This window comes from Coturnix japonica, chromosome 23 (genome assembly GCF_054131305.1).
Source record: "Coturnix japonica strain WE chromosome 23, WE-NBRP24, whole genome shotgun sequence".
In the NCBI taxonomy this organism is placed as follows: domain Eukaryota; kingdom Metazoa; phylum Chordata; class Aves; order Galliformes; family Phasianidae; genus Coturnix; species Coturnix japonica.
Window position 1 is genome coordinate 7,825,631 of NC_140685.1, and position 12,572 is coordinate 7,838,202.

Sequence of the window (12,572 nt, forward strand, 5' to 3'; positions counted from 1 at the left end):
CAAAAAGAAATGAAATGAGGTAAGATTTCAAAAGCTTTCATGAAGGTCTGTATGTTAATGTATTGATTCTGTTATTCTGAGGCATACTAAACAAACCAACAGATCTAGCAAAATGTTTACAGTATCTTGCCTAAAAATAATTACCCTCTATAAAGTATATTTCAGACAGAAGTATATAGTAAACCACTGCTTGATAATAAAAGAAAGCAGACATCAATGTTTTTCTGTCATTACTGTATAAAATGTAACATTAGCTACATTTATTCCAGGCAGTATTTACCCTGTCAGCTTCAAAAGTCAACATTTATATTACCTCAGGCGTTGCAAAAATGAACTAGGATGAATCTCAAAATCAAACAAGAAAAACAAAAACTAACTAGTAATCACCAATTACAGACTTCTTTTTCCCTCTTTTGAGATCACTAAGGCATAACTCCAACAAAAAGGAAGTCTAAAAGAACCTCTGCTATAACCAGTTAGAGATAACAGCATTAACAGAAAGATTCTTTCAGAAAGTTCCACTGAGCACAAGAGGTTAAAGATTTGTAGGCACAGTTTATAATATTCCCAGTGACAGATTTAAAAGTAGACACACACAGTAAAAAACACCTGTCACTGCTGCACATATGGCCATACTTTAGTAATGTGATCTGCTTTGGTACAAGCACCATGATTCTTGCAAATAAGGAAAGCTTCTGCTACCAAAAGGGACTAAAATCAAGAGGAGCTGACTGAAGTCCTAACTTTTAAGATAGCTATGAACAAAAAGCTTGCAAAGGAATCTAAGAAATACTGGAAAGTAGGAGAGACAAAAAAGAGAAGTACAAGAAAAGCAGTATAGGAAAGACAGTTCAGAGTTAAAGCAAACCAAGCCATCAGAGGGAGAAAAAATAAGCTCATTACAATGACTTAAACTGAATGGTAATCATTATATACATTATTTACATATATAAAAGATACAAATCAATTATACAAATAATTACACAACTAGAAGCAGTAAAGTTCTAATAACATAAATCTCCTGACATTAAACAAAAAACGTTCTAGCTTGCTCGACTTCCTTCCTTTTCATTGCAATCACTGCTTACTTCCAAACCATTCCTAAATATTACTTCTTTACAAGATTTACCCAAAACTTAATTAAGTCAGTGAACAGATTGTCTTTGTCCTTCATTAGCTTTGTGGTATAGCTGTGCAAAACCTGCTCCCTTCTTTCAGCCTTTACTGACAAAGCTTTGACACATTCAGCAATCTTCCCCACCCAGAACACTGCACCAGCCCCCTTTTATCATCGCTGTTCTTCCTATGCTTCAAAAACAAACTCAACTTTTTCCAATAACTTTTTCCCTTACATTTTCTAGCTGCCTCAGTTTTCTGGCCAGTTCACCCTCCTTCTCATCCTTGAGCTATCTTCTGTTTTGTAGTGCAGCACAATCACACTCCTCATTTGCACCTTCAAGACATCACACGACTCCCTGAGTGCTGCACAGGATCAGTTCCACATACCTCTCATTTCCCTACTGTCTAAGTACAGAAACTTTTTTTTTCCCCCCTCATCCTTCTCCATGCACCAAGAACACCGGCCATATTCCCTAAGCCACAAAGCCTCATTTCTTCTCCAAGTTTCCTCTTCAAGATGAACTTTTTACAGGGGTGCAGTAATGCAATTAAAGTTTTCTCAAAAGAGTTTAAATAATGTGGAGGTTTTTATGTCCTAAATGAAAATGTACAACATATACACAAGGAATCTCAGGACTAACTGCAATGTCTTGTTCACACACCCCTTTGTTTTGCCGTTCCCTTCAGTGGCATGTCCAAATTTGGGTCACTGCATCAAACTCAAAGAGTACTAACAGATTGCCCATGTTAGTGAGTCTGCATGTTTAAGATCCTGCACAGCAAAATCCTTGTAACAGGTATTTCTATTTCCATAAAGTACATATTTTGAATGAATATCAGCAGAACAGGAAATAAGAACAGGAGATTTGCTTGCTGCAGCTACAACACAATTGCAGTGTCTATTAAAGTCACCATTCAACCACAGGGAAAAACTAATCAACAGATTCCAGTCCTCAGAGGATCAGCTTTCTTGTTTTATTCACAAGAGTTTCACTCCCTTCTCTGAACCATCCTCACCATTAATGAAGAGCAAGACATATTTCCTGTTCCAGGGCAGATTTCAGCCATCTGTTATGGGAAATTCAATACTACATTACCATACGACCGTTGATATTAAAGTGTTTGTATTCTTGTACCTGTTGGGACTCCAGGGTATGGTGGGAGTCATGCTGACATCTGGAAACAAAATACTGTTGTCCTTAATCCTGTCCAAGGCATAATGCATTTCACAGAGGGGTAAGCGATTTAACTGAAACTGCAGTTCAACCTGCAATACAAAATGAATGAATTAACAGATGAACCCAAAACCATTTCTTTAGAAGTCACCGTAGATTCTGCTGCATACAAGAACTATTCTCTTCCTACAACCCATTGGTTCTCAGAAGGAAACAGGACTGGTTTTGTTTTTCTGTAAACAAAATAGAATACAGCACCTTCTGTAATGTCATTTTGTTGTTTAAGATTAGATTCCACTGCACTTTCAGGAAAAAAATAGCAAAATATCCTTCAAATTATTTTAGGAACACAAAAAAGTACTCCTTGAAAACAGCACTGACCTAGAGCATTGTTTTTAAACATCTAAGCCTCCATACTTAACAGTAAGAACAACTTGAAAACAGAAACAGACCAGGAACTGCTGCAGATGAACAGATAGTACAAATCAGATGTGTGACAAGCAGAGATAAAACCCAAACAGTTCTTAATTCCAGCCAAACAATCTGCAATAATACAGTTTGTCACTTCTGTTGAATTGCAAGAACTCTCCAAAACGTTATTTCTAGAATCTAGTTGTTTATCAATACATTCTGTTTGCCTTCTCAATTACTCGTATTTTAATGCTCTTAGCATTTCCCTTTTTTCCCCTCTATTACATTTAAAAGCACTGTTCATAGCACAACGTAGCATGTAAAAGAAAGCAAGCAATACTAGCTTTGCTGTAAATAAACACCTGCTTGCATCAGTGCAGCCATTAACTTCCTGTCTCTCACAGATATAAGGCACTAAGTATTCATCTTACCTACTGCATCTTACAGCAAGATGTATAAAGAAAAGGGCAGCAATGGAGCTAAGGAACAAGCATGGAGCTCACAGACTAATTTAACTGGGAGCAAAGCTTGTTTCTTAAAAATGCTCAAACCACTGTTCCCCCACTCTATAGAGGAAAAGTTCCTTTGCTCCTAAAGACCCAAGGCTAACAGAAGCCCACCTGCAATTAAAAAGCTGCAATTTAAACAGAAACTATAAATCTGAGCAACACTTCAACAGCCCTTTCTGGGAGTCCAAGGAGGGAGACTGGCATTCAATGTCTCTTATTATCTACCAGTATTCTCCATTTTCACAGCTTGTGATTTGTTTTGTTTTCAATCCAGTTTGGATTGAGTCATGTAGTTATGTTTGCTGTTGCAGAGTACTGAATGAGGCCATCTGTGAAGGAGAAGCATGTAACCTGCTTCAATAAACATTCCAGAACAAGAAAACAGTGGGAAAGGAAGTTAATCCATTGCCAGTTCACAGAAAACGACACAAGACAGTGCAACTACTCCAAAAATAAAACAGTCTCCTGTTAGTTTGGTCACCAAGAAGAGCGGCAGCCAAGGGGCTTTAAAGCACCAGCTCGTTCCAGCCCAAGCTAAAATTCTCTTTGTGCTTTAGTTTAGCCAGGACAACAGACAAGGAAATTATCAGCAGACTTCCAAGATTAGGTAATAAAAGGAAGAAAGGCATGCATTTTATCCAAAATATACAGAAATTACAGCAATTTTGTCAGTATTTAGGAATCATACAGGGATTACTAAATCCACTGGAGATAATGGCAAGATTTCCAGCATCTTTAATAGTATCAATGTACCTCCAAACTTTACCACCCTCAGTTCTAATCTGAGGATCTCTTTCCACATTTTTCAGTCAACATTTCATCAGAAAAACTTTCTTCCCAGTCACAATTCATTAAAATACAGGTAACTGCTAAAGGATTTCACCACCAGTTCGCTGCTGTATATGTGAAGCACTGCATGATTTCACAAATAAACTCAGTACATAGTTTTTAATGGAGAAGAGATTTGCTGCCTCAGGCCTAGTTCTATGACACTCGAAGGAAAATAAGTCAGTTACTCAAACTCCAGCTCATTTGGAATTCCAGAGCAGTTTTTGATAGAATCAATTAGTAGATTTAATTATTGTTTTAAGAAAACAAACACAAAACCAAGAGCCCAGAAGAGCGTAAGCCTTCCCAGACCAATCAGTCACATTGAATTAAGGCATTAAGATTCCTACATATGTTTCCACAACAGAAAGTAAATTGAGATAATTCCTTGGTGAAAATGCATTCAATTCAAGTAATTTCAGTGACCTTAATTTGAGGTCATTTCTGGCTAGTAAACAAGGTCAACTGCAAATTCAACAGCAGGCAAACAGAGGGAACAGGTAGGAGGAGTGCAAGTAGTTAACTACAGCTTTATCTTCCCTTCCTGCATGAGCAGGAATTGCAAGCTTGTTTGCAAGCTGCATAACACCACCATTTAAAAGCACACTCCATCCCCCTCATTTCATTTTAACTGCAAAGTAAACAAAAACTTGATCTTACTGCCAACACTACAATCACCAGCAGCAGTGTTGTAACTTCATGTTGTGATGGAACGCCTCCCAGACAGGTATTTTCGGGTATATTCCTTTTGTTGTGATACAGATGAAGAAGGCAGCACAAAGCCCATCTCACCTCAAGCCCAGGAACAAATGTAACAGAATCCACAGCAACACAAGGAGACAACACAAAATCAACAGCCTCAGATGCAAATTACCAAAGAGAGCTCCAGCTGACAATGTAAAGAGCTCCACTGATTTATTGTTTTGGAGGAAAAAATAAATCATAACACTCCTTCCCTTGACTCTGTTAATGAAATGATTCTTGTGGACCCTGGTGACAAAACATGTTTGATAAATAAGCATACACATTTCACCATCTGAAATTCTCATTTGCACTCTACTTTCTCCTTATCACAAAGAGAAAAAAAAGCTTCCCTACCGTATCTTCCAGCAGTTATTTCGGGTGGAGCTGAAACAGACAAAACACTAACATGCCAGAACAGTTTTGTCTCAGGCTTACCTGCATCTCACAATCCGCCCGAAGATTAAGCTCTTCACAGCATTCCCTGGATACCCTCAAGAAGATGTAATCCTTTGTTTTCTCTTCAATAGCTGCTTCATAAACCTTCTCTTTGGTTCCTTGGGTCTGTGCTGACTTCTCTTTAGTGACGGGCAATAAATAAACAGCGTTGACTTTGGTCATCACCAGCCGTCCAGCCAAAGTGTCTTCTGACAGCGTTTCAGTGAGCTTAAAGCGTCCAAAGAGTTGTCCATTTTGGGCATACTTCGCACCTCCAGAAACCCCAGTGAGCATGAAGCTTGCTACAATCTGCAATTGCACTTTTATGTTGAACCTAAGCAAGAAAGCATCTAGTAAGTGCAGGAAAACAATCTGATTTGGAAATACTATGCATCCAGACCCAAGGTTCACTGCCCAACACTCTGAGTACGGAACTACATTTGAACAAGCATAGCTAAAGTGGCCCTTCAGAAGTATGTAGCTATAGAACACGTGCATGCTTTCCTTTTGATGTCAGCCTACAAAACATACAACTGAGAGAAGAAATATTGATGATGCTTTAAAAAAATTAAGTCATTAAAACCACCTTCACTAGACTAAATCAAATACAAAAATTCTCTGTGACCAAAATAAGTGAACTTGAGCTGCTGTGAAGGCTCCAAATCAGTTTAAAAAAAAAAAGATAAATACTTCATAACCTTATACTACACTCAACAATACAAGGTATTCAGGCAGAGAGGTACAGAAGAACCTATTTATTCCTGTTTATTCCATCCACCTCTCCCAAGCTGCACACCAATGAAAGCAACGCACAACTCGAAGAAGGTAAATGATATTATACCTATAAATTGGATGGACTGATTAAAATGCTTCCTAAAAATCAGCACGCAGGTATTAAAAAATCCCCAAGCTGCTAAATGGACAATACCTGATTCGCAAATTTGGATCTGTAAAAAACTACAGGGAAATATTATTGCTGCCAATCTGCCACAAGGCACAAATTACTGTTTTTGTACATGAATAAACTGATCCTACTATGCTAAAGGGAATCTCAAGTTTAGAGATTATCAGTTCTCTGTGAGTAAGCTGACATCTTCTGGTAAGATGTTAAATTACAAAATCAAGATCAGAATTAAAAATCCCCAAGTTTTTTCTTCCACCCTATTTATCACCTTGTTTTGCAGTGAGCTTTATACAAAGATCAACTAACTACATTTTTAATGGGAGGAATTTATGTAAGACTCCTCATTGCAAAGTCAAATCAGAGAAATACCAGATAAATCAAGAATCAGTGCATGGCCAGTGCAGCCAAATTCTCTGTGACAAGTGAAACCATTCTGAACAAAGTCCCATGTAATGTTTTCTTCAAGGTAAGTTCAACATATTTCATTTTACATTTGTAACTGCAGAGCTCAGGCAGGATGCACAGTGTGACATGTACTTATGCACTGATAAAATATAAGACACAGTAATGATGAAAACAAATCTATTTTCCATCAGTCAAATTTTTTAGTTTGCACAGCCTGGAGGCTAAACCTGTTCTATAATTCTGGAAGCAGAAAATGTAGTGCATGGGAGGAGCTGTGTTGCCTCACACACTCACTGATGTTCAGACAAGCAAACATATAGTCAGTTATAGCCAACCTAACCATTACAGGCTGCTTCTCTTCAGAATGCACAAAAAAGGATGACACTTAAAACAATCAGCAGATGGTACCTACAGCAAAGTGTTCAAAAACCAAGCTAGCATCTAGATCAGAACATTGTTTTGCTTTTTGCATTTGAAAATGAGTCAGTAATATAGCCCTTTCTCTAACCTTTATTGCTTTGTTTTGCAAGGCAGTCACGTTGCATATGCTTACAAACACCCTTTGAAATATTAGAATAAACACAATTTAAAAATAAAGCTTTTCAAGACCATCCAGAATGGACTCCTTTAGAATTAAACTCAGGACTTTACAACATCATTGCAACCTTCATCCAGTACTTTTCAGTGTTCCCACTCAGGTGGCCTCAAACTCAAACTGTTTTCCTAGAAAGTGCAAAAAAATCAACATTCCACCCCAATCTGAGCTGCACACAGTCATATTTTTCCAACCCTGCCAGAAAAGACCATGCTGACAACCCTACTGGTTTACAAGATGCGTCCACAAATGCGTTAGAGAGTAGCTGCTTATCAACATGTTGACTCTCGACAACTTCAGAGGTAATACAACCCACCTGCATTTGTATTTCCAGACCTACTTCTAGGCTTGCAACCCTAGCACCTCACTAGAGAATAACAAGTGTGTGATCTTAGCCACAGAGGATCAGAAAAATGTGCTACTTTCAGCCTTGTTGCAATTATGTGGGTCAGCTACAAGATCAAAAGAATGCTTCTGTCATCAACACTATCAAAGCAGAAGATTTCAAGAACATTATTAAAACTTACTAATCTACAAGACAGAAAAAGAAGAGCAAAAACTTATTACTGCACCATAAGGGAAGCATGACACAGAACACATTTCTTATTCTCTCATTTCTACAGGCACGCTGCTCTTTGCCTTCCTGTGAGGCACAAGAGTGTAATTCTTGATGTGAGAATTCACTAAGCAATAACAATCGCGTTCTGCAGCATATTTCACAACAACTCATTTTCTTTTTGTATCAAGAGCCCAAAACATATATATATTTATATATAACTTTTATACATACGTTAGTAAACCATCATACAAGAGAAGTTTAGCGTCTCCAACTGTAAGCAAGAAATGATATGTACAACCTACTTTCAATGAGCATCACTAAGTAACACTTGTTAAGCACTATTCTCTTTCATCAAATCACTATTTTCAAATTCATATTCAACTTCTCCAAGCAAAAAAGATGACAATATTTTAACTAATTAAGAAGATTTAATGAGAAAAGTTGCCATTTTAACAGAACGGTAACAAATATGTAGCATATACTTTTGTAAATGTATTACTTACTTGCTAACTTCCTTATACTGTGCTATTTCCTCAATATAAAGGAGGTCATGCAACCGTGACTGATAGTTGGTCTTGGTCAATGATTTGTCCAGGACAGATTGTGTAAATAACTGGTCAGCAGATAGAGGGATTTGGTATCTGGTAAGAAGGCTCTTCTCCAATTCAGTAGTTTCATTAGGTTCAAACTCTACAATAGTCTTAGAAGTAGAATCCCAACGCTTAGCTGTAGTTAGTAGCTGTTGCCGTGCATGCATCAGGTATTCAAGATCTGAGTACATAACAGACAAAGGAACTAAGTTACAGACAAACACTACCAAAAATAATCCCATTAGAGAGAATGAATGAAGTGCAAGAGGCTCCTCTGCCTACAATTTTTTAGTAAGTTAATTGCCAGACCTACCACCCCTCACTGTCAGATATACACAAAGCAAGGAGGCTCTCAAATTACCTTAACAAGGGTCCAGGATTTGGGTTTTATGAGTACATATTAAACACCTAGCACTCTTTTCATTCAAAATAACTATTAGCAGCAAACTGCTTTAAGACTTTGGAACCCTTCTGTACATAGAGAAGCAATATGAGAAAACATCACTGACTAATGCTAAAGACTTCTATCTCGACTTTACCCACCTCCTTCATGTGGACTTGAATCAGCTGTTCCCTGTGCTGATCTGGTTGGTTTAAGCCAGCAAGAACCCAGAACACACTAGTTTGACAGTGACTTTGTGAACAAATTATTACTTAGGTTTTTTTGGGGGGGTCTTAAACAGTTTTAAAATAAAAGGGCACCAGCACTCCCAAAACTTGATGTCTTATGAAAGTCTGTCAGCTGTGATTACCCAACACAGCTACATGAGGATCAGATAATAGTTCCTGAAAAGACCACTGCCTTACTTCTAAGCATAGTATCTTGTCCCCAATACAATATTCTGTGCTTCAGGAGGCACTACAACTTGTACAGACTTCCTGCTCTTTGGTCATCTGGAAAGCCTGGTTTGTGGTCTGAAGCTTTTGTCTACTATTTGTATTCACACATGTGATTAAGACAATACATGGTAAAATTTATTCATTAGCTGTTAATAAAGATGCTGATCTGCCCAGAAATGTGAAAAAAAAAAAACCAAAAACAGATGACATTAAAAGCTTCCATTATTAAAAAATAAATTTTTTATACATTACCTTCAGTTGAAGCAGCATCAATCATTACTCGTTGCATGAGGACTGGTTCTAATCCAAAATCAAACACAACAGTTTGGCGAAAAGTTCCAAAGATTTCTGTGTTAAAAGCTATACTGACTTTGTATATATAGTGATCTATTCCATTCTGGACCATCTTTCCTCCTATCCACTCCTGACAGTTTTCCGGAACTTCTTGTGATACCTGGGTAGTGCTGTCTCCAGCAGATATTGCAATGATACTGAAATGTGGGCGATGGGCATCATAAAGCAATGCCACTCGATACAGCATTCTTGCAGGCTATCAGAAAAAAAAAATAATAAAAAAAAATGCGAGGGTTGAAATTAACTACATTGGAAAACAAGAAATATTTCAAGAGCATCTTTATTCGCAGTCAATGACAGCTTACATGAGTTCTCAACTTGACAAAGCAGGTACAAGTCCTGCAGGCACAAGTCATGGTACAAAACAGGGCATCTGATAAACAGCCACCAGGACTGCTGGAGAAGGCATGGTTCCAGTGAACTGCTTTGTTTTAAAAAGAAGCCCTACACAACTCTGACCACAAAAGGCTATGGAATACATTCTCATTTTTATTACACACTCGCTGTCAAAAAAAATCATGAGTCTTACCTTACAAGTGAGAGCAAATGTCCAAGTTTGATGAGACTTTTTGGTGGTGACAGTTACTGATAGCTCAGGATTATGTTCTACTCTCACTCCTTCTATACTTTCACTAAGCTAGATTAGAAGAAAAAGAGCATAATATTAAAATTCTACAGACAAAGTTAAAAGAAAAGCAAGAAAAACACAGCAATTTGGAATTGGAAATGAAAAGAATTGTGCAGGAATGATGCAAGTCCTATGTGGGAATTGAATATAACCTGTCCTACTTCAGAGATAAGCAAGCCAGATCTACTAGATCATATAGAGTAGGTACAGAGTATAACCATTTATGACAATTAACCACTTTGGACTTGATTTTCAAAAACCAACTGAACTGTACATGTTTTAAGCAGAACATGATTATATTTGGAAGGAAGTATCCAATACAACGAGGCCCCAAGACTGCATTTCCAGAAGACCCCAGATCTCAATGACATCAATGAGAACTCTAGAGACACCAGGAAACTAGAATGAAGCTTCCTACTCATTAATCCATTCAGTAGAAAGCCCACTCTTCCCAGACTTCGATCAACAATAGATGGACCGAAAACTCCTTAGGGTCAGTGGTAAGTAGAGCTGGTCGAATGCCACAGAAACATCCTTTGGAATTCCCAACAGTTGCTAGGTTTCACTATATTCATACCCCCTCACTCTTCAGCATTCAAACTTTTGAACATTTCTCTTCATAAAAGTGTCTGCAGCTGCAGGCAAAGAAAGGGAGCCATGCAAAAACAAGAGTATTCTCCACTACGTCATGAAAGCTTCACCATTTATTGTTCTCCAGCTTAAAAGGTTTTGCCATCCACTCACGGAACAGAAACATGAGACTTGTCTGACTCATCCTGCACTAGGAATGGTAAATATGCAAAATGAGCACACTATGATCAACCCACAAACTCTACCATGAATTCCTGAAAAGGACATTTGCAAAACTCAGTTCAAGTCTCTGGTATCTTTGCAAGAAGATACAGTGCAGGATGGAAAGAGGAGCAAATTGGCTGGACAATTTTTTGGTAATGAGTAGTTCGACCAGCTCTGATAGTAAGGGCCAAAACCAGGCTCATCTGTTAGTTTAAAACATGAGCACATAGGGAGGTAGCATATTTTCCTTACCACTTTCTCAGGAGATAACGAATTCATCCATTTCTCAATCAAGGTTTCCATATAACTGCCCGAACATTGTTTGTTTTCCTTCTGCTGTTTTAATCTGATCAAGCGGGAAGCATATCGTTTTTGCCATTCTGTTAGCTCTTCCTGGGAATGTGCTGAAGTACACTGTGCACCGTACCTGCAGATCCCTTGCTCTAAAAACCTACATAAAATACGAAAAACGATTATGCCTTGAACTTTTCCTTCTCCAATTAAAAAGTTAAATTTATCAAAATCTTACTTTTAAAGCCAGAAGAACATTCTTTAAAGCTTTCTCTGAACTATAGGTACATTTAGTCAATGGGAATTAATTTGGAAATGTATAAACACACACAGTGTTTTGTAAGATAGGCTGCAGCCCCTCTTACTGAAAAGTCCAATAAGGTGTGTCAGATTTCTTTGAAACACACAGGAACTTCTTACAAGATTTGCAGCTCCAAAGAAGAATCAAATGACTGCAAAGCAATTAACACAAGGAGATCATAGACCATCCCCAAAATTGCTAGGCACTGTATTAACATGAATAAAATGCTGTAGCGAGGGATGTTATAGCATAATTGCCTCCAATAGTTAAGTCATCAGCTGTGATTTGCTCAATCAGCAGTTTTTCCTGGAACAACAGTGACATCACGTGGACTTATGCACTAAATACACCTACACAGAAATCTCTCAAGGAAAAGATTTATTCCCCTCAGTGAAGAGCATCAGTCCAAAAGGGTCTATTTTCAAAGAGGTTAAGGATCTGTTACAAATTCACAGCATGAGCTGATGTATCTAAATTAATGATTTTCAGCACCCCACATCATTGACAAACACAGCAGAAGTCATCAGTGATTGAAAAACATTTCTACAGTAAACATATTATATAATACAAAACATAGCATGAATTAGCATGTGAAATTTGAACTAGCTGACAAAAATAACACTTGGCTATGACAGAAAAACCTTGCAGCAAAAGTACCTGGATATACAGGCCATGCTTTTATCACTGACTATAATATAACACATTTCCTTTAAGAAAAATCTGTTAACTATGTAAAGGTTTAAGTGTCAAATTTCTAATAAAATTAGCATGATATATACTATGATGTTACTGCAGATTTTTCCAAGCTAAGATATTCAATACCTTTTGAATTAAATATTTTCCTTAGTAGGCAATTTCAATACAGTATTACACATCTTCAAATTCAGCACTGCACTGATGTATTAAAATGCTAAAGCATCACTGTCATTATCATGTCCCAAAGGAAATGGAGCACAGGTATAAAATACAATATTGAGCAATTATTATAAGGTATCTAGAAAATGTATATATAATCCAGCAGCTTTGCTTTTCTTTCCATTATTTAATAGAAAAGCATTTTACCTTAAAAACCCATCATCATTATGCATG

General features: G+C 37.5%; 1 protein-coding gene across 9 annotated transcripts in view; it reads right to left on the minus strand.

The window, feature by feature from the left end:
- HELZ (helicase with zinc finger) overlaps nucleotides 1-12,572 on the minus strand; it is a 67,697-nt gene that overhangs the window by 32,386 nt on the left and 22,739 nt on the right. For all 9 annotated transcript variants that reach the window (XM_085523025.1, XM_015879520.2, XM_085523026.1 and 6 more), the window contains 6 exons: nucleotides 11,144-11,342; nucleotides 9,998-10,105; nucleotides 9,367-9,664; nucleotides 8,188-8,455; nucleotides 5,222-5,555; nucleotides 2,256-2,386 (listed from right to left, as the gene is read on the minus strand). In XM_085523025.1, coding sequence (XP_085379151.1) covers nucleotides 2,256-2,386; nucleotides 5,222-5,555; nucleotides 8,188-8,455; nucleotides 9,367-9,664; nucleotides 9,998-10,105; nucleotides 11,144-11,342 — 1,338 coding nt within the window. The remainder of the gene's footprint in view (nucleotides 1-2,255; nucleotides 2,387-5,221; nucleotides 5,556-8,187; nucleotides 8,456-9,366; nucleotides 9,665-9,997; nucleotides 10,106-11,143; nucleotides 11,343-12,572) is intronic.